The 22,487-nt window shown below is 39.2% G+C and overlaps 1 protein-coding gene across 3 annotated transcripts in view; it reads left to right on the top strand.

The window, feature by feature from the left end:
* Positions 1-22,487, top strand: part of LOC105465199 (ANTXR cell adhesion molecule 1) — a 239,376-nt gene that overhangs the window by 19,449 nt on the left and 197,440 nt on the right. For all 3 annotated transcript variants that reach the window (XM_011713474.2, XM_071076840.1, XM_071076839.1), the window contains exons 2-3: positions 7,670-7,741; positions 12,328-12,399. In XM_011713474.2, the coding sequence (XP_011711776.2) occupies positions 7,670-7,741; positions 12,328-12,399 (144 nt within the window). The remainder of the gene's footprint in view (positions 1-7,669; positions 7,742-12,327; positions 12,400-22,487) is intronic.

Here is a 22,487-nt window from a genome sequence, read left to right on the forward strand (position 1 = left end):
ATTTTTATTTTCTTCCTTTTGTTTGTCGTTCCGTCCTCGCTACCCACCCCCGCAAAATTTCCAACAATGGACCTGCTGCTTTTGTGATACAATATTTGTAAACCCTCTCCCTTGGTGCCCTCATTCTGAGTCACTTCCTCCCAAGTGACATCATCCGCAGCCACTCTCACTCGAGGATGTTGACCCATCCCCCTTTGATCTTTCTGGGGGATGCAAAGTGGCTACTGTGGCTTCATCTCTGTGAATCTGGCGAGTATGAGAAACGGAGCCGCAGCTGTGCATTTCAATTATGGGAAATACCTTTTGGGTTACTAACCCATTGTCTGTATTCTTAACAACAGTGCTTTTGTGTTGAATCTGCACCAAAAGTACCAATAGTTGATATTAGAAAATGTTTTTAGGGTTCTCCTGGTGTGCATGTGTTGTGTGTGTGTGTGCATGTGCCTGTTGAAAAAGGCAGAGTGGAGTTGAAAGGAGTACATATTTTGCTGTAATACCTTTTTGATCATGATCCACAAGAAAAATACATTTTACATCTTGACACAGTACATATACAATACTTATGTGTAATTGAACAAAAGTTACACATTACATTCTTTTTGTTACTGTATGCAGTATATTCTGGTATTTATATTTTATTCTATTCTATTTTTTTAATGTTGGCAATGTCCCATGAAATTGCTTTCCCAAATCACTAATAAGTTCCATTCTGTCCATAGGCATCAGTTAGATATACTAACGGGACATTCCATCACAAGTCAGTCGAGTGGCGCTGGACACCCTGTGCTGGGGTCCCTGCGACACAGACAGGAGCAAGGTGGGCGTCGCCAACTCAAAGTACAGTGTTCAGTGATTAAGTTTGGGTCTGTATCAGTGTCTAATGAAGTTGGAGTGGAGGCAAGGTCAAGGTCAAGCTTTTTGAGCAAGAGGGAGGCATGGCTGTGACTCGAAACAGTAATAGGAGGACAAAGCCTGAAGGCCTGGGCCAGGTTTAAAACTCCAGGCAGTCAGAGGAGAGGGCAAGGCTAGGAGGAAGAAGAGGAAGGCATTGACCTCAGATTATTGTTCAGTTACTTCCAAGGGTCTAATATGCAAAGAGTAGAAGCAAAATAAGAACTCCAAATCTCATTCTGACTTGTTTTCTGAAGTGCACTCTTTTCCTTGGAAGAAGCTGGGAAGGGAGCACAACAGCAAATGAACGCAGGGTCTTTGACAGCAGAACTAAGTGTGAGTCCCACTTACATGCGCTTGAAGCTGCCGAACATATCTGTATCCATCCAGGATTGGCAGGGGACCCAAGTGGGTCGCTGAGGACATCAGTGACTTCAACTGGGTGGGGCTAAGGACAAGTAGAAATTGGCAGTTTTATAATTTCCATCCTTAGAGCTGCTCTGCTCTTCCAGGATTAAAAGACTTCTTGGTGATGGTTCCAACTGCAAACTTTCTTTTTCCCTTTTATTCTATTCTAATCTGTGTTCAAAAGAAGGGAGGGTAATTTAAACTCAATTTGGCCAACTCGATTCTTTCTGACTCTGGTTGTATGTGTGGCTAATGGAAAGAGCCTGTGTTTTCTAAGGAGCTTAACCACAGGGAGGTTTGGAAACTCACATAAACAGAAAAGAATGCACTTCAGAAAACAAGTTAGAATGAGATTTGGAGTTCTTATTTTGCTTCTACTCTTTGCATATTAGGCCCTTGGTAGTAATTGAACAATAATCTGAGGGCAGTGTCAGGTTCCATGCAGAATCCTGTACTGGGAACACACAGTAAGTGCAATGTCACAAAAATTTCTTGACTTCTTATCATGTTCCAAACACAAGAGAGAGCATAGAAAAACAAAAATAAGTAAGACACTCTGGAACTGCTTTCAGCAGCAACCTTCTGGGACTAGCAGTGAAGACTGGTGGCTTTCCCTCCCCATGGTCTGGCGAGCCCTTCTCCATGGCCAAGTCAGATGATAGTGTGGGAGGGTATTGACTCTGGTTTTGAGTGGACCCAAGTGTATTGAAAGAATCTTCAAGCACAGAACTCTGTAAGACTGTCTTCAAGCAGAATTCCTGGGAGGCTACTTGAATTCCAAATTCTGCTGAGATTTGTGCAGTGAAACAGAGGCACAAAATCCCAGGAAGGGGCCTGGAGCCTCTGTGTCATTCTGAGACCAAGCTGACCTATGATAGCCTTCAGGGGCTAGAACTGCATTTGAGTTAGGATTTAATGGAGTCAAAATTAGGGACTTTTTATATCCTCTGATTTGTAGTACGTGGCACTGCAACTCTCTGTGACTATAGTTTGCCCGGTAGTTACGTGTCAAAGACAATTCTGGAAAAAAAAAATCTACAACAGAGTTCAGTGGAACATTTTCTAGTACTATTTATATTTGGGCTTAGAAGGTTTTAATTTCCAACTGCAACTTTGGTGATAATGGCTGGGTGGGCCATACTATCTGAAGATGGTATCAGGACGCCATAGCCAGAGTTTAAGATCATTGACTCATAAAGAGACTGACGTGATAAATGGCATGTTCTACACATTGTGGGGTGGAAAGAAACTGGAATTGGATCCACTTTCTGCCATTTCCCCCAGCCAACACCTGGTTGTGACGGGAGTCCACTTAGGTCTTCAGGATTGAGAGGAAACCCAGGGTCGGAACTACCCTGAGTCAATTATGCTGGCAGTAGCCACTAGGGCAGTTTCCACACCAGAAGATCAGTTACAAGGCCAAGTGCAGGTGAGACATACGTGTTTCAACAGAAAGTCTAAACTGAGTCATAGACCCGGCAAATTCATCCCTATGGGAGAAGGCGGCGGGGGACGGGGTAGGGGTCTGGTTGAGGTCCCAGTGGTCATGGATAGGAAGTCAGCTGGTATCGGTGGGTGGTGGTGAGGCAGGGGAGAGGACTGTAGTACCAGACAGGTAAACCTCCTGCCACTGGGGATTTGGGTTAAAGAAATATAAGCAGTACCCCCAACAAGCTCGCTGCCATGCTGAAACTACAAGCAGCGGACATAGGCCTTTTTCTTTTTCCAAGAGGTGGTTTGATCTTGGGATAGGACAATGCCTGCATGTGTGGGTTAAGAAGTTTCAGAAATAAAGAGTAGAAGGAGTCCAAGGTGCAGATCGAGATAACCATTTACTCACTTTTTCCGTGAGTAGCTGAGGCCCCTTGGAATCCCAGGGTAACCCAGAGAAGACAAACCCAGTTTGGTTCCTAGAATCTTAGAAGGTTTTGTTTTTACCTTTGATATTTGAGGAGGCAAGTTATGTACATCTCCAGTGTGGCTCAAAGGGTATATATTTTGGTCAAGGCTTACATAATTGTGTAAAGAATGATCACTTATATATATGAAGTGACAAACTCCAGCAGCGACAGGGCAGCTGTTAGCAGAGGAGCAAGCCTGTCAGTGCTTCCTTGCCTCCAGTTTTGTCTTAAAGCTCTCATTTTATTTTCTTCTTCAGAAAATTCAGCTTTTGCCCATTAGCAAGAGTTTTTTATGGATGTAGACTTTTCTCAACACCCAAGGATATATTTTGGATCTTTCCCTATATCTGGCATCAACAAATCAGGTGAACATCAAAACTGTATAAACTTTACATCAGTCAGATAGAAGTATAGTGAAAATGACATGTTTTAAGAAAGCTGAAAGTGTGAATTATCATTGGGTGACTCTCTTTAATAAGTAAAAGAATGCAAATTAATTTGTGGCTGTGAAATAGGGCCACTCCTTGAGAATAAGGAAATAGTAACTCAAAAAGGATTTACTTCAAACTCTTGCTTCTTAAACAGTGAGTCAATAATAGTTTCCCAATTCTAGTTCAAGTTCCTATGTCACCAACACATTGCTTCTCCTCCCAGTATAATTTCCTGATTTTATTTTTTTATTTCTGTGGGACATAGTGGATGTATATATTTATAGGGTACATGAGGTGTTTTGATACAGGCATGCAGTGTGAAATAAGCACATTATGTAAAATTGGGTATCCATACCCTCAAGCTTTTATCCTTTGTGTAACAAACAATCCAATTATGCTTTTTAAGTTATGCTTAAATGTACAATTAAATTATTATTTATTATTATTGACTATAGTCGACCCTCTTGTGCTATCAAATACTAGGTCTTATTCGTTCTTTCTAATTTTTTTTTTGTACCCATTAACCATCTTCCCAGTATAAATTCCTCCCAGCAGAAATTCTCTACCGATGAAGAAATTGGACATGGGATAAAGGAGGTTTGGAGATTCCTCTCTAAGCATTAGATATCTCACCCTACCCCCTCAGTAACCAGAATTTCAAAGATTAATTTTCCTGGTTGTATGGACCAAAACACAGCATTGCATTTCAGAAGTGGCCACTAATGGCCAGTCTTCAAGGAAATCTCTTGATTCTAGTGGAAAGGGGTCGTAGAATTCTGGATTGGCCAATGGCTTATAGCCAGTCATGTGGCATATCTTTGGAGGCACCTGGACAGCATTGGGCCATCTCTGCCAGATCACCACCCAGGACACCCAGGGCCAGAGCATCCACCCCATGGCTGAAGGATGGCACCCTAGACCAGTCTGTGTAACTTGAAGTATAAAAGTGAACCCTGTCCAGGAGGATGGCCAGGTCTTTATGAAAGAGGATTTCTAAAGCTTTAAGCCCAGGGCTAGGATATGCAGTTCTGGTGAGCTCGTGGGAGACTCCAGCTGCCATTCAGCTTGGAGATCTACTGATGATCATGTGGGCCCAGTCACCAAGGAGTTATGCCCTAGAATCAGTGACTCATCTGGGAAGCCTTCTTAGTTCACATAAGTCACGGGAATTGGTGAGAGCCATCTGAGTCCCAAACCAAGGCCGTTTATCCAAGCCGAGGCAGAATAGGTGAGGATCAGTTGGCAAAAAATCAGGAAGCTTCCATGAGCAATAGAGGCTTTTCTTCTTTGTGCTCTTCTTTCTTTCATTCAATAAACAGCTAATGCTCGGGAGGGAAATTTCTTTAAGGCCGATTGCCACCCAGTATCAGGGGATGCTGACAGAGAGGTGGACACGGTGGCCCTGAGAGCATAAGGCAGGGGTAGTGAGTCCTGTCTGTGTTGGTTAAAAGCAACAGGGAGAGACCAACCTGAGTTCGTTTTTTTGTTTGTTTGTTTTTTGAGATGGAGTTTCTCTCTTGTTGCCCAGGCTGGAGTGCAATGGTGCGATCTCAGCTCACTGCAACCTCAGCTTCCCAGATTCAAGTGATTCTCCTGCCTCAGCCTCCTGAGTAGCTGGGATTACAGGCATGTGCCACTATGCCTGGCTAATTTTTGTATTTTTAGTAGAGACAGGGTTTTGCCATGTTGGCCAGGCTGATCTTGAACTCCTGACCTCGTGATCTGCCTGCCTCGGCCTCCCAAAGTGCTGGGATTACAGGCGTGAGTCACTGCACCCACTGACCTGAGTCTTGAATGAAGAGTTGCTTGCCACTGTGGACAATGAGTATCCCAAGCAGGTGGAGTATGTATAAAGGCTGAGTGAGCAGAATAGACAAAGGGGTGCTTTTGACAGGAGGGGACCCTGGCACGCTCCTTCCAGATCCCTTCCCCATCTCCCCAGCTCCTCACCTCCCCTCTGCAGGCTGCGTGGTGCCGCACCAGGAAACCACTTGCTCTTCCCCAACTTCTGTGTTTTACACCAAGGATGATCTTGCTCCCCTGTCTTCCTCACAAGTTTCTAACTGTCCTTGAAGAATGGGATTAAAAACCACCCCCCTTCACAGCCTGCACTGGCACAGAGAGCCATTCCCTTTTCTTTTTTCCAAATGCACAGTCCTCAGCTGCAGTACTTTTCATGACAGGTTACGTGTTAATTCTTCTGTCTTCCTCACTCAACTCTAAGTTCTTGAGGGGAAAGCACCATTTCTTAGCCATCTCTGCACCTTAGGCAGCTAGAATAGTGCTGTGTGATGTTATTTTTAATAGTTAATAAGAAATATCAAATCCCCAGTATAATCTTCCTGCCTCTGGTTATGCCAAATACCATCTCAAATTAGCCAAAGTGGGGTTCAAGATGAGCACACAAAAACATAATTCTAATGAATATCTCTTGTGTGAGGAGAAGAATCTAGGATTGAATCATTGCTTTTGACCCTTTTTACAGTACCCGTTATAAGATTCTAGAACAATCTGTGTTCTTCAAAAAAGAACAAAGGATAATATAATGAACACCCATGAGTTCTCCACATAAAATGAGCAAATGTTAACTTATTTTCACATTTTTTTAAAGAAATAAGACTGTGTGTGTGAATATATTCACAGAAATTGTGTGCTGGTGGATTTATAATTTTTTTCTCTAACCGTGGAACAACGACTATCACTGTAAAAGGTCCCTATGTACATTCTCTAGAATTGAAGTTCTGGATTAATTTGAGGAAAGTGAGACATCCTTATGACACAGAGTATCTAATGGTATGGCCAGAACATATGGTACCACTTTTATTCAGGTCAGACAGATGTATTATTTCTGGATATGGGACAAAGAAAAATAAATTGTCCTCCTGGAAATGGAATATACCCAATCAGAATGAGAATTCTTGTGAATATCATTCCATAAAAAGGAAGGCAAAAAGTTCTCTTAAATCTCTATAAAATAGTTTGAAACAAAGGAAAAACAGCAACAAATAGCTCTCCGGATGTTAAAATTGTAAATGAGTGCATAGCAAATAAAAATAATCAGAAATCAGTGGAAAATGTAGTACAAAATGTCAGAGTAGAAAGAGCAAACTCTAACCTCAACAGTTATTAGAATGGCAAGCGGAAATGTAGAGCTCACCTGAAACTGATCCTTAAGTGAAAGGGAGGAGGCATCACAGCTACTAAACAGAGTGGGTTCAAATAAAAAAAAACTAATTAGAGCCACTGCAGCAAACTGAATATGAGCACTATGGAAAATATAAGCTGATTGAAGCAGTAGAAAATGGTACCAGTGAAACAGAAGTCAAACTTGGGAAATAAAGAAGCCCCTTTCCAAATCGAAAATGCTGTGATTCCATATGTCCTAGGGAAAGTTTCCCTCTTTTGTCACTAAGAGGATTCCTTTTTCGTATAACAAAAAGCTGTGTCATTCTTCTTTTGGTTATTAGTATGACTAAATTAGATTTCCTTAAATGTTCAACTATCACTACCTTCCTGAAATAAACGTCACTAATTAATTAATTATTATTCTTTTGGATTCCTGCTGGATTCATTTCATTAATAGGATTTGGAGATTTTGCATCTATATTTACAAATGAAGTTGGACCCTTTGGGGAAGGGATGTGTTTATCGTGTGTGCTAATTTTCATTTAAATGGATTAGTTTTTCTTCCCTAATCAGAGAAATAATTTAATAGCACAAAAATAGCTGTTTCTCGAAGATGCGAAACTCACTTGTAAATCTCTTTGGGCCCAGTGTTTATTGTTGCTGTTGTTTTTCAGGGTTTGAGTGTGTGAATTTGGGGTGGGACAGTGCGAGGTAGAGTGAGGGGAGTTCTTTTACAACATTTTAAAGAACCCTAACAGCCTTTCAAATAATTTCCAAAGTCACAGAAGTTTCAAGTAACGAGTCCAGTTATTGGGGAGGTCAAATGTAAAATAACAGAATGTGAAGATAAATAATACAAGGTAAAGACAAATAAACACCTGAGTCACGCAACACCTGCTTTTGTTTTCCTAGATCAGGAAGTGTGCTGCACCACTGGAATGAAATCTATTACTTTGTGGAACAGTTGGCTCATAAATTCATCAGGTGAGAAACACTATGCATTTTCTTCACTTGTCGTTCTCTGTCATGAGAACTACTCAGTCCATGTCTACTATTCTGTTAATTACTGAATACTTCGGGGATGTTTTTTGACTAAGGTGGGCTCTCAGATCTTGGACCAGAGACTGTTTACTTTGTTTTCATCTTTGCCACATTTTAGAGTAACATTTGGCTTTATGTTTTTGGGAGGAGCCAGATCTGGTTATGAGACCAAAAATATTTAGCATTCTCCCTTCTCTGTTGAATAGCCTATTCTTACTACCTTTAACATTTTTCTTGCACACTGCATCATGGCAGCAGCAATTGGCACATTTTAGCTGGACTCACGTGTAGGGTGTACAGTGTGTAGGATGAACAATTCATCCCAGTTTGCCCAGAACTTTCCCAGTTTTAGCGCTGAAAGTCTCACATCCTAAGGGGAAGCCTCCTTAGTCCTGAGCAAAATGTGATAATTGGTCACTCTAGCTGTGTGTACTATCAGGTAGAATCCTCTGAGCATTTTCAACATCACTTTCCCAGGCAAGGCAATGCAGTTTTGAACATAGCCACTGCAAATATCATGGGAGTCTTGGACTTAGTAGTAAGGAAGTGAGGTCACTTCACCCTGCTGTGTGCAGCCTCCAAGGGATAACACAACAGTAACAGCTTTCATAGAGTGCTTGAAGCAAGTTGTCAAAGTCTTTGGCAAAATTGGTCTGATCATCATAAATTCTAACACAACTCCACTTCATGCTGATGGCCTCCATAGAGTCTTCCAGTTGATAGGAGTGACCATAAAGTTCTTCTTTGAGTAAGGTTCTTTGTCTCAGAATACAGGTTATCCTCTGAGCCCTGGGTGGTGACAGACATGTTCCCCTCAAATTCAGTTATTGACCTCAACACATACCTACCTGCCTAATTGGAGGGAAAGGATTAGGAGGTGGCTTGTCAGTTATGCCAAAAATTGGAAGCTACAGCAGGAAGCATCTAAACCCAGATGATTGGGAAAAACAGATGCTGAGAGGACAGAAGGGAGAAAAAGTACAGGAAAAGGAGAGAAACAAATACATGGGTGGTGTTATAAAATGTTTGAAAGGATCATAGAAACTAGGAATTAAAAGGAACGAGACTTCCCAGCCTATCCTAGGAGGCATTGTGTAACTCTCTACTTGAATAGCTCTGGTGAAAACTCACTGCCTTTTGAGGCAAAAATCCAATAGTTGGACAATTCCAGTTTTCATAAGTCTTTTTGTCATTAAGCCAAGATGTCCTTTCCTCACTCACAGCCATTGGTCCTTTGCAGTGATATAAAGCAAGTCTGCCTCCACACCCTTCACAGTATCTGCTCTGTCTCTGATTTGCTCTTCTGAGCTTCTGTTCCCTCTGAAGTGGAGGAGTCTAGTGGAATAGGCTTTGAAGTCAGGCAGATGCAAGTTTGAATCTAAGTTCCATTGTGCAACCATAGCAATTCATCAACCTTGGCTGAACCCTAGTTTATATATGAGGCTTATAACAGAAAATATGTGCAAGCCCACTAGTCCAGCACCTGACTTAGAGTGGGCACACAACATCTTTCTCAGTTCCCTCAGCAATCCCAGACTCTTCACTATCTTAGAATCTTAGAAAATTGTAGGCAGGGGCAAGGAAGGGGATTAAGAGAACCCTTAATCCAATTCCCTTGGTTTATAGATGAAGAAACTGAGGGCCGGGAGGTTGACATGGCTTAATCCGGAGAAGGCACCCTTCTCTGGTTGTCTCTGCTAACCCTACTTGGCCATGGAGCCCCTCAAAATGTGGAGCCAAGATCTTACCATCATCCAAACTCCACGAGGCAGAGGCTGGGCTATAGTCTGTTGACAGTCACAGCCTGAGTACCCATAACAGTGCCAGACACATAGTACATGCTCAGTCACTATTTTTAAATAAGTGAATGAATGGGCAATTTTCATTTATTTATTCATTTTAATAAAAAGTCTAAGGCAGTTGAGACTGCAGGGGGAAATTCATTCAATAACAGTGGCTGATGCCAGTATAAGTACATCATTTCTAACCTCAGTGGGAGTTTTGACATTTTGAGTCCTTTTATTTATCTTTATTCTGACCCTCTGTCATTTTTCTAATAATGATTCTTATGCTTTGCTGTTTTCCTCAAGCCTTCAACCTACACCTCACACCCATCGCTGTCAACAAAGAACCTCACCTCCTACTTCACCAAGAATCCAGAGAGTAGTGGACATGAGTTCAAGTTCCAATCTACTCCTGAAAGATGCACATATGTCCTTCCCACTAGTCTCTGAGATCCAAGTATCCCTCCCATGTAAGGCCAACCTCTCCATTTTTGTCTGATTTTATCCCATTGTCTCTAGTCTCCTCCAGGTCTTTGCTTCTGTCTTGTATTTTTCTCTACCTTTCCCCTGGCTCCTTCCCCACAGTCTACAGATGTTAATCTCTCCTGCCCCTTGTCCCAAAAAAAGCAATGACAGTGAATCTCTTGATCTTGTCTTCCTATAGATGGGACCCTATTTCTCTATTAGTTTCTCACTCACTTGTCTTTAAAGACTGGCCGTCTCCATATCCTTCTCATTCATTCCTTAACCCACTGCTATCTGCCCTCCTCCCCACCCTTCACCTGCTTGCTCGCAAGGTCTCACCAAGGGATGACCCTGAGAAAAAATCCAGGAGCCCTTTGCAGCCCTTAGTCCACTGGATGCAGGGGTTTCATTGGATCCAGACTTATCCTTCCTTGAAACCCTTTCCTTCACTGGCTCTGGTTCTGCTTCCATCTCACTGGCCTCAGCCAGCCCTTCCCACACTGGTGTTGGTTTTGTATTTGGCTCACTTCCCTCCTCACTGCTGACACTCTCTCTGAACAACTTTGCCCACATCAGTACACTGAGGACTTTCAAATTATGCCTCTAGCCTAGACTTATATGCCAGTTGCCTCTTGGAGACCTTTATTTTCCGTATTTCAAATTTATTATTTCCAGAGCTGAACTTGATAGAAGGGAAGCAGTATATAATGTGGCACTTAGGAGCCCAAGCTCTAGAATTAAAACACTTCACTTCAAGCCCCAGGTGTACCACTCTCCCACTGTGTAACCTTGAGGAAAATGTTTCATCTTTCAGGGCCTCAATTTCCTTTTGTAGAAAATAGGAACGATTAGTTTGATACGAACTATCAGGATTAGTACCAATCTCATAAAATTGTTCAAGTATAATGAGATCATACATGCAAATCGCTATATCTCACACTTGGTAAGAACTCAGTAAGGTTGGCCATTATTATATTATTTTAATCCTTGTGATTGTTGTTGTTATGATTTAGAACATGGTGTCCTGCTGCCCCAGTGCTGGGGAAGTAGTCACAGGCAGCACGGGGTCATGGACAGAAAACTGAGGTCTGTTTTAGGGACCAATATTCAATTCACCAGGTATTGCCTGAGCTCCTGTCAAACATTAAACACCAAGTCAAGGGCTTCCAAAGGTACATCAGGCACATGGTAATAAATGCAGACTTTATCCGGGAGACGGTAGGAATTGTCGGAAATTTTATAGCAGATAAGTGACAGGTTCTAATTTTTGTTTTAGGAAAATAATTCTGGGAGCAGTGTGAAGAGTGAATTGGAGCAAAGAACCTTCCTAGGCAAGACACCAGCTAGGAAATTGTAGTGGTCAGACGATTGAGGCCAGGATCCTAAGCTAAGATACAGGAAGTGAGGCAGGTTTGAGAAACACTTGGGGAACTGGAACTATAAGGTTCAGAGCCTGATCAGGTATGGGAGGTTATTGCATTATGAAGAAATAGATTGATGTTATCATGGAAGAACAAGTTGGACACACAGAACGGCATTTCATTGCTGAATCCACTGCAGTCTGATGGTCCATCTTGCAGACTGAGAAACAAGTTCGTCCTCAGGTGAGAGTGCTTCTGTCTCCAGAGTGTGACTCTTACATTGAGAATGCTCCTGAGCACTGCCATATAAAAACCATGCCAATTTATTCATTAATAATGAGAAATATAACTATCAAATGGAACAGATATTCTTATGACCAGTCAGCACATTCTCTCCTTATAGGATAATCTCCTTGAGAAGCAAAGGATAAATTAAAAGTTGATGGTAATCCTTTCAGATCGAAGGGAGTTTGTTTTATGATGTTAATGACTGATGGCATCAAGCTGCAACTCATCGTTAGAGAATACACCAGGCTACTGTGGAAACATTATCAAATTTTGTCTATCAGGATCCCCTTTTATAGACAACATACAGATTTGTCCCCTTGTTGGGACACACTTCAAAACACAGGGCAACAATGAAGTTTATCATTCTTACTCATAATCCACACTCACTGAGCAATGGTATGAGGTCAGAAGCAGCCTCCAGGAAGACCCAGCGTGTCTTCTCTTTGACCCACACTTCAAGTCCTCTGCTGGCTAATCAACACCCGCAGCACCAGCCTTGGAGGCCCCCTGTGGGTTATGCGTCTTCAGCTCTGGCAGCCATGATAGAAAGGGAAGGACAGGGAGGGAGCCTGAAGGGAGTAGCATGCACAGTCTTATTGTCTGTCCTAATAGAGCTTCTTTTCCTTTCCAGCCCACAGTTGAGAATGTCCTTTATTGTCTTCTCCACCCGAGGAACAACCTTAATGAAACTGACAGAAGACAGGTAAGGATACTTCTTATCCCTGTTGTTAAAAAGTCCATCACTTCCTGAGTATCCCTAAGATTTGTGATCTGGTGCCAGCCTTGACCTGTTGATCACTTAAATCTAATAGCTCCTTCTTTTACCCTAAATTTTTAATCTTACATATGGGCACATGGGTCCTGCTGCTAGTTTAATCTTCAGTTACTTTTGATAGAATTTCCTGATATTGGTGAAATTTTATAAATGATGAAATTACATTAAGATTAATCTCACATTTGATTGTTGACTTCATCTGCTAACTTGGAGCGAAATGTTGGCAAACAATATTCTTGGGGGACTATATTTTCTTTTATTTAAATTAGACTTATTTTAGATTAAGGTTTCAGAGATATAAGTCACTGTGAGACAGGTAAGAGCTTGAAATATTTATTATTCATAGTTACCCAGGCATGGAGTAGAAAGTGAGGGCTTATGGTACCACAAAATAAAAGGAAATTTAAATCAAGTATAAAAGAATGTTGTTGACACAAAGAAGTAGTTAAACTAGGTAGACCTAGCTTAACAAAAATATTTTAGGTTTTGCCACATTTTACTTGCGTATGAAAACTAGCAATAACAGACTCATGTCATTTATTCGCAGTTAGGATGGTATACTAGAGAGTGGAGAGGATAGTTTACCCCCGTTTATGAAATTGTACACTTTTTAAATAGTGAGATGTCCACATGAGAGAGGCACCATGGGGGACACATGTGGGATTATTGGGAGCCTCACATATGGAAATGTTGGAAAAAGAAAAGGAGGAAGGGCCAGTACAGGGAGGGCAGGAAGACTTTATTCTCTAACATTCTTATAGAAATGAATATAGGACTGACAAGATAGAGTAAAATTTTCTGGCTGAAGTCAGCAAACTTGAGCTAGTCCCTATTTTTTTTTTTCCATGGCTTTGTTCCCCATCTGTAACAAAAAGAGTACTCTGTACCATGTAGGAATTTTCAGATTCTGTTTCTCCTTCAACCTGATCTACTATATGCATGCATTTCATTTGAGATGCACAAAAACCCCATTCAAAAAACAGGAGTTTCTGATCCCTTATTAACAGAAGGAGAAACTGAGGCCACATCACCTTCCCAAGAATAGCAAACAAAACCCAGACCAGACCCAAGCTCCAGTTTACCTTGCTGCCTTCTGTTCAACAGAGAATCATAAAATCCAAGACACTTGTGTGACTTGCCTTCAATACTGGCCAAGGATTTTAAGAAGCTCAGAGGAGGTGTCTCTAGCCATCTCAAGACTCCTCGTCTTGCTCAGTCTTTAGATGATGCCATCCTTTATGCAGAGATATTTTTTGTTCCGCAGTGGGGAGCTAAACACCCCTCTCACCTGTTCTTCACATCCTCCTACAACCCGAGGCTTCCCAGTGCAGCTTCATGCTGGCTTACATGCCCCATGCATAAGAGTTTGGCCAAGAGACCAGGTTCACACATCACTTGTAGGTGCTTTGTGTGCTAATGCTCACAGCTTCTGGGAAGTTGACGGGGGCAGAGGGGTCAGGGATTTATAAACACTATCAGAATGCCAAGTCTTCCAGACTCATTGTGGTTTGTTATGCTTGTTGAGATTAGTCATCCTCCGAATCTACTTGGAATCTAATTTTTGTGTACCTTAACGTCACTACTGCTAGTTTCCTGTTCTGAAGAGAAAACAGAGGGTAGAGTCCCTGGTTTGCTGGAAGCAGCATTTCGTATGGGTCAAATGTGCATCAAACAACAGCCAAAAACGCCTTGCTGAAGGCTGTGTGGATTTCATGTGGTGACTGCTTGGCCTAGGTCAGCTGGCAAAGCACAGCGTGGTTTATGGACACACCCCCAACCTCATCAGCCTATCAAAGAAATGTGGGCAAGATCTCTCTGAAACTCTTTCTCAGGAGACTGGCTAAAAGAATCAGGCTTTCAGATCTTCCAAGCTAGTACTGCTTCTGAAATATATGACTTGCAGTGTTTTATTTCGTCACAGGAATTTATATTTTTCTATCTCACCTGATCTTCACAGTATCCCTATAAAACAGAAAAGGGTCCATTAAGATACCTGTATAATACTTGAGGGACGTTATAGAATTAAGAAAAAATGTGTTCAAAAGCAAGACATGAATTGGCAAAGACTTTCATTTCAGCAAAAGGTTTTGGGTAAATCAAAAGAAATAATATCAAAGATATACGGTTGATCCTTGAACAACATTTTGAGCTGAATGGGTCCAGTTATACACGGGTATTTTTCAACCAGATGCAGATCAAAAATACGGTATTCACGGGATGCAAAATCCACATATATGGAGGGCTGACTTCTAGTATATGCAGGTTCTGCAGGGCTGTCTGCAAGACTTGAGTGCATGGATTTGGTATACTCAGGGATCATGAACCAATCATCTGCCTATACCGAGGAATGACTGTATTTGCGTTCAGTTCTTGGGATCAAATAGACATAGGGTAAAGCTATGAGAAGATGAAAAAAGTAGAATAGAAAATAAATATAATGTGTTAAGATATAGTAAAGAAACTCCAATTAGAATAATAATGCCTACGATTTGTGTCTTTTTATCTGCAAAGCACTTTATATATCATTTTTTATTTATCCTCATATAACCATTGTTACTCTATTTTCTAATGGGAAGGAAGTATGCAGTCATTTGAATCATTGTTACATGTGGAATGTGTCGTTTTTCTCTGTTTTCACAGTTTCTTCTTTTTTAGTTCTTAGCAGTTTGATTATTTGTGTGAGTATGGTTTTCTTTCAGGGTGCCCTATTTTGACTTTGCAGAGCTTCTTGAATCTATAAACTTGCCTGTCACCATATCTGGGGAGTTTGCAGCTACTTGAGTGGGGGCGGGGGAAATTCTGGACCTCATGGCAGTGTGGTTAATTTCTCTAGGTTTAAATTTTCCTCCCCAGTCCACCAGTTTTGTTTACTTTCCAGTCTATTTGGTTGCTTTTTCTGTTGTAATCAGCAGGTGATATAGGCAGTAGCAAGTATACTCTATCTTGGCTGCTGTTACTTCAGTTTTACAGATAAGGACACTGAGGCTCAAAAAGTTGAGGTAACCTGCCGAGGTCAAATAGCTAGTAATCTGCTGAACTAGTATTCTGATTCTGGATTCTAAATTTGGTCCAACCCCTGTACTTTGTATTGTATCATGTTGCTCTTCCGAGATTTCCTGGCTTCATCAGTTTAAATAGTTGATAGATTGTAACAAAGTTTGCAGGTCACTTCGTTAGTATAATAGAGTGTACAATGTCAATTTAAGTACTATTAGAATAAAACGATGTTAACTGCTGCATATGAGTCCCTGAAAACTCCAAGGAGAGTCTTGTTCTTACATTAATTGAAATACTTCAAATGTATCATCATTTGGAAATAAGACCGTATCAAGGAAGTTCAACTATTCATTTAAAAAAACAGATGCTCAATTTAATCAAATGCAATTTTGCCTTCCGTTAAGATGGTGATATTTTTCTTTTACCTACTAGTACAGCGAATGTCATAAAAAACATTTTTAAATATTGGATTATTCTAGTATTTCTGTATACATTTGGTTATGATGTATTCTTTTAATATATATCTGAATTCTGGTTTTTAAATATTATTTAGAAATTTAGCACCCCTGTTTATAATTGTAATTGGGCTGCCATTGTTCTTTTTGTTACTACCTTTCCTTGTAGTATTTTTTATTCTTTTTTATTTAAATTAGTACTTCTGGAATTTATTATGATGTAAGGTACAAGGTCAATGTCCAGTGTTTCTTTCCCCGATTGATTAGCCAGTTCTTCCCACACCATTGTGTAATAATCTTTTACCAACAACTTGAACAGTTAAACTCTTTGCTAGGCTTGGGTTTATTACTGGGTTTTCTATTCTGTTCTGTTTTCCTATCTGTTACTATACTTGGATCACATTGTTTTAATTAGTTTTAACATCTGGAGGACCAATCTATCCTCATTTATAATCTTGGGTGAAAATCTCCTTGGTCTTTACTGGATTTTTCCAACCACATACATTTTAAATAATTTTTTATGTTCCCAGATATCCCTGGGATTTTTACTTGAACTCTGTGAAAAATACAGACTAACTCAGCAGCAATGGCACTGCATTTTTTTTCTATACTTATTTTCTTATTTTTTTTCTATACTTATATATCACGTCTCATTTATGTCCCTCAGTATGGTGTTGTTTTTTTCCTTCAAATTAGTCTAATTGTCAACATTTTTTTCCCAGGCATCTTAAGTCTTGCCTCCACTGTGAAAGAAATGCTTTGCTCTTGTATTCTCCAAACTGCCATTCTTCACTCTTGACTGGTGAACCTATAGTTTGTGATCCATGGGCTTCTATCAAACTCCATAAAATGATTTACAAAAATGTGCATGTCAGTGGGTTTTCTGTAGGAGAGAACATGCATGCAGCCCCCATCCTCATCCCCTGCCAAAAAAAAAGCTTCAGAAATACTAGTTTTGGGGAAAACAATAGGTTTCCAACAGGTTTTTGGTAGATTTATTTCTTTTATTTTTATTATTTTTATTTTTTTAAGAGGGAGTCTTGCTGTGTCACCCAGGTTGGAGTGCAGTGGCGCGATCTCCGCTCACTGCAACCCCCACCTCCCGAGTTCAAGCGATTCTCCTGCCTCAGCCTCCCTAGTAGCTGGGATTACAGGTGCACGTCGCCACACCAGGCTAATTTTTGCATTTTAGTGGAGATGGGGTTTCACCACGTTGGTCAGGCTGGTCTCAAACTCCTGACCTCAATCCACCCACCTCGGCCTTCCAAAGTGCTGGGATTACAGGTGTGAGCCACCACGCCCACCCTCTTATACCACCACTTCAATGAAACATTTTATTAGTTCTAATAGTTTTCTAATTAATTTTAAGTGGTTTTCCAATAAGGTGGTTGTAGTATCTGTGATTAATTCTGTCCTTTTTTCTAATATTTATAGCTAGTATATCTTCCTGTGTATCTTCTTACATTCTAAAATTTTCAGACTTTAATTCCCAGTTCGGTTTTACAATTATGCATTTTATTGGATGCTAACTTCATAAATTTTATCTACTTTGTTAAGGAAGGATTCTTCAAATGCAAGATTATTAACATTTTTTTATCTGAGATAGTTGTTATGTTAAATACCCTTTTGCCGTATCAAAATAGTTATATCTTTCTTTGTTTCCTTTGACCTCTCAGTGTAAAAATTTTAAATCAAAAGCTCTCCTAATGGGCCTGGCACAATGGCTCACACCTGTAATCCCAGTACTCTGGGAAGCTGAGGTGGGAGGATCGCTTGAGCCCAGGAGTTCAAGGCTAGCCTGAGCAACATAGGGAGACCCCTGTCTCAAAAAAAAAAAAAAAGAAAGAAAAAATTAAAAATTAGCCAAGCATGTTGTCACACCCCTGTGGTCCCAGCTACTCAGGAGGCTGAGGCAACAGGATCAATTGAGGCCTGGGAGGTAAAGGCTGCAGTGAGCCGTAATCATGCCAATGCACTCCAGCCTGAGCAACACAGTGTGCTGTGTCACAAATACACAAATAAATAACAGATTTTCTAATGAACAACTAACCTTACATTTCTAGAATAAACTTTATCATGGTTTGCTATGTTTTTATTGTTTCTGGATTTAATATAAGCTGAAAGATATTACTTATCGATATTTAATATTGAGAGTATTCTGGGGCTTTATTTCATACAGTCTTTATCAGATTGGGAGTAAAAAGATTACATGAGCTTGGGAAAATGAGTAGGCAATCTTGCTGTAAGCTGCAGAATTGCTGAACTCATATAGAGAACAAACATTTGTTCAAAGTTTGATATAAGTCAAAGGAAAACCATCAAAGCCTAAATTATTATTGAAGAAGCTCTTTACCTCAGCTTTTTGTGTTATTGTTTTTATCATGTTTTCTAACTTGAGAAATGGTAGAAATTACCAATATGTTGACCCTTTAAATTTTTCACATCTTTCTAATTTTCAAAAGCTCTTCTGTGTCTTTGGTTATATCCCTTTCCTCCAATTGTGTAAAGCGATTTTCTTTTCTCTTATTTCCCCATTCAAATTACCTAATGGTTTGTTTCTTAAATTTATTCATCAGTTCTGTTTTATATATTTTTAGATTTTATGATTCATTATTTTATGTTACTACTATTATTAATTCCTTTCTTCTGCTTCTTATATTGCAAGTTTTTCTGGCTTCTCAAAATAAAAGATAATTGCCCAGCGTGGTGACTCACACCTGTGATCCCAGCACTTTGGGAGGCTGAGGCAGGCTGATCTCTTGAGGCCAGGATTTCGAGACCAGCCTGGCCAACATGGTGAAATCCCATCTCTACTATTAGCTGGGCATGTTGGTGTGCTCTTGTAATCCCAGCTATGTGGGAGGTGAGAATTTCTTGAACCTGGGAGGCAGAGGTTGCAGTGAGCCGAGATCGCACCACCTCACTCTAGCTTGGGCAACAGAGTGAGACTCTGGCTCCAAAAAAAAAAAGATTATTCTCTTTTTCTTTATATACTTTATTTCTTTCTAAGTGATAAAACTTTAATAGCATAAATTATACTTTAAATCTGATATGGTTGTTGAATTTTATACATTTTGACATGTTCTATTCTTATTATTAATTTTTTAATAGTTATATTTACTATTTTTGATTTAAGATGATTTAGGAAAAGTGTTTCACAATTTTCACATTTTTGTTTACCCTTTCCTCAACTTCTAGAGTCATTGCAGTTTTTAAAAATTCGATTTACATAATTTCTACTTTTTAGTTTATTAATTTTTGTTGTGGACTACTACATGATCAAATTTTATTTAGTATCCATGGATGTTAGAAAATATGTATACTTGGATGATTAAAATTTTGTTATAAGAAACTTTAATGCAATTTTTAAATATTTTATATTTTTGTTTACTTGATCTGTGAAGACAGACATTTTGCATTTTCCAGCATGACTGTTTTATTTTACTTTCAAACACATTGCTTTTTAATTTACATCATCTTACTTGATTTATGTGTATTTTCATTATGGAGTGTGCATCTAATCAATATAAAATAATCTTTTTGTCACCTTTAGTGCTTTTGGCTTTATATCCTTTGTCCAAAATTAATATTATTAAACTTGAATTTTGTTTGAATTTCCTGATATCTTTGTCATTCATTTATTTTTTACTTTCATTGATTTTTGTGTAATTTTTCAATGATTTGAAAAGTATAATTTAATTTGCATCCTAGTAACAGTTGCCAATGAATTTTGCTTGCCTTGAGAGTGACAAGAATTGAATAAGCATCTACTGATTCTTCTTGCTGAATTTCTTTTTAAGAAATATTTGCATTGTATTCTATAAACATATCAACAATAATTATTTAAACTTACTGTAAGATTTACTCATTTCATTGAATATATATGAATACATTCACACATTCACACACATAATTCTTTTCCAGTACTTAAATTTTAATTATATATTTTTAATTCCTCAGTTTGCTGAGTCTTTTTCTTCGGTAAGATTTTCCTGAAGAATATGTGAATATTAAGACTTCTAAGTCACTATTTATATGGTAATTTTTTTGTATTCACCTCCAGGTAAATATTTCCATTGAATATAAAGTTCTTATATCTTAACTATCTTTCCCCCTATGTTTTCTAAAGACATAGTCAGCTTGCATGTATTAGAAAGGAGAGATACCAATTTAATATATCTCTCCTATATGGGTAGCCTGTTTTCTCTTCCTGGCTGCTTATAGAACTTTTCTCTTTATCATACATGTTTTTAAAAAATCAGCAGAATAGTCCTTTCATTGATTTTGTACAGTACTTTGTATAGCACTTGAACCATTCTATCTGAAGACTTAATACACTTTTTTTAGCTTAAAACATTTTTCTTCTGTGCCTCTTGTGATTAACATTTCTTCTGTCCATTCGATTCTTAAATCTATCCAACATCTCTTTATATTCTAACTTTTTAATCTTTCTATTATTTTTCTTTGACATCTGAGAGAATGTTTCATTCAGGTCCTGTAATTACCAGTCTAAGTTGTTTATTTTGCTTTTTTTCTGTTTTCACAGTCACCCAGCTTACTTTTCACTGCTTCCATTGCATTTTTCAACTAACGATTAATATCTTTCATGAATACCTTCCTGTTCCTAAATTTTTCCACCTGTGTATGACCTTGCTGTTGAAGGTATGTCTTCAACATAAATATAAATTAGAATGTCTTCAACATAAACATAAATTAGAATTGGTTATATGTGCTCCCTTATTTTTTATATGACTTTATTTCAAAGGGGAATATTTTCTCAAATTGCTAAAATTGGTCCTCTTCTTCCCAACTGCTGAGACTTTTTCTGAGTATAGTGACTTAAAAATGGAACCACATGGGCTTTTCAGTACTGGGATTTGGGAAAAGTTCTGCAGCAGCTCATGCAAGATCCTTGCTGAAAATGTTAAGAGCTCAGGCTAAGGAAAATGAGAACATTTATAGGTAGCATAATTTTATCTTAGGCAGAGTAGAATCCCAGCAGTCTTTCCAAGGCAAAGAGGAAGCTGAAGCTAAAGGAAGATGGTCAGGTGTCGATGCTGGATCACTGTGTTGAGAACTAGCTTCCTTCACTTCCCTGCCATCCTCCAGGCTTTTCTTCTTGTGCTCTAGGGTCCCAGGGTGGTGGGTCCTTCCCTCACTCTGACCTCAGCAGCTCCACATCATGCAGAAATTCGAAGTTTCTGGCATCCTTGCCTATTTTTCAGCAGTGAAGAAACATTTTCTCTACTATACCAGTTAGCTCTTTCCACAGAAATTTGGAAAAAGAAGCAACAGTTAAAATATGCAGACCAAGATCATTATCTTTGACTGGAAATTTCACCTTTCTTCCAAACTTTGCAAGATTAAAAAACATAGCATAACAGAACAACTATGAGTCAAAGAATTATTATATCTTATCCAACCCACTGACCTCATTTTACTGCTGAGGAAAATGATTCCCAGAGAGACAGAATTCTTTGCTCAAATTCATTCATATACTCACTGGCAGCACCTTTTTTTTAACTCACAAAATTAAAAAGTTTAAACCCAGTGATTTTTCTATTACATTACGAAGCTACCCAGTACATACTGCCTCTGCATGTATTATTTTGTTTCTTATCTGTGTAATATTCAAATGGAAGCCACCAATATGTGTATGTACATACATATGCATATGTGTGTATATCTAAATATAATCTTTTATTAAGGGCTTATTATATACCAGTAGCCTTGTATACTTTCCTCATCTATAATCAGAGAAAATAATAGTATCTACCTAATTTGGTAGTTTTGAGAATTGCATTTATTATATGTATTATCAAAGATGGGGATATCAAGGCGGAGAAAGCTCATGGCCACTGTAATGTGAAAGTGTAGGAACCTGAATTTGAACTCAAAAAGCATGATCCCAATGTTCATATTCTTAATTACTATACTGTAGGATTTCCCATGATTTTACTATTATGTACAGTTTTAAATTTAAAACAAATCCAAGCATACACAATTCATCACTCAAACCCTCTGATATCTTTAAGAAAACAGTTCCCCGAGGCAGCCTATACCCTCTACACATTTCATCTTCGTGGGCTTTTGGAAACTGGAGCTTGGAAATACTCCTCACAAAGAGGTAAAGAGGTAGCATCAGCATTTCACAAATGGGGGTAAGAGGTTGAGTATCTTACTTATTGCTTAAGGAGGTAGAATGGAAGCCAAGAACACTTGGCTGCAACTGCTGAGTAGAAACCAAGAGACCACACGTCTCTCTCCCTCTCAGTCATGCTTTGGTTTGGTTGAGAGTGTGGTTTTGCTATTAGTGTCACAGGGGAAAATGACATACTCTGAAGACATCACTTGATTCCTGGAGCAGAATGATTACAGGCTGCCATTACCAAGAGACATAGTTCTAAAGGCCTTTTCTAAATTTAAAAGCAACAAGGAGAAAGAGTCTTGAGATATTTAGTGCTTGAAAGAACTTGGATTCATTTCATTTTGAGGTACTGTTCTTTTAGTTGTGTGAGGGCTTGATGGCGAAATTAAGACAAATGGCGAGGGAGTGGGGCATTT

Source organism: Macaca nemestrina, chromosome 13, assembly GCF_043159975.1.
Source record: "Macaca nemestrina isolate mMacNem1 chromosome 13, mMacNem.hap1, whole genome shotgun sequence".
NCBI classification, from domain to species: Eukaryota; Metazoa; Chordata; class Mammalia; order Primates; family Cercopithecidae; genus Macaca; species Macaca nemestrina.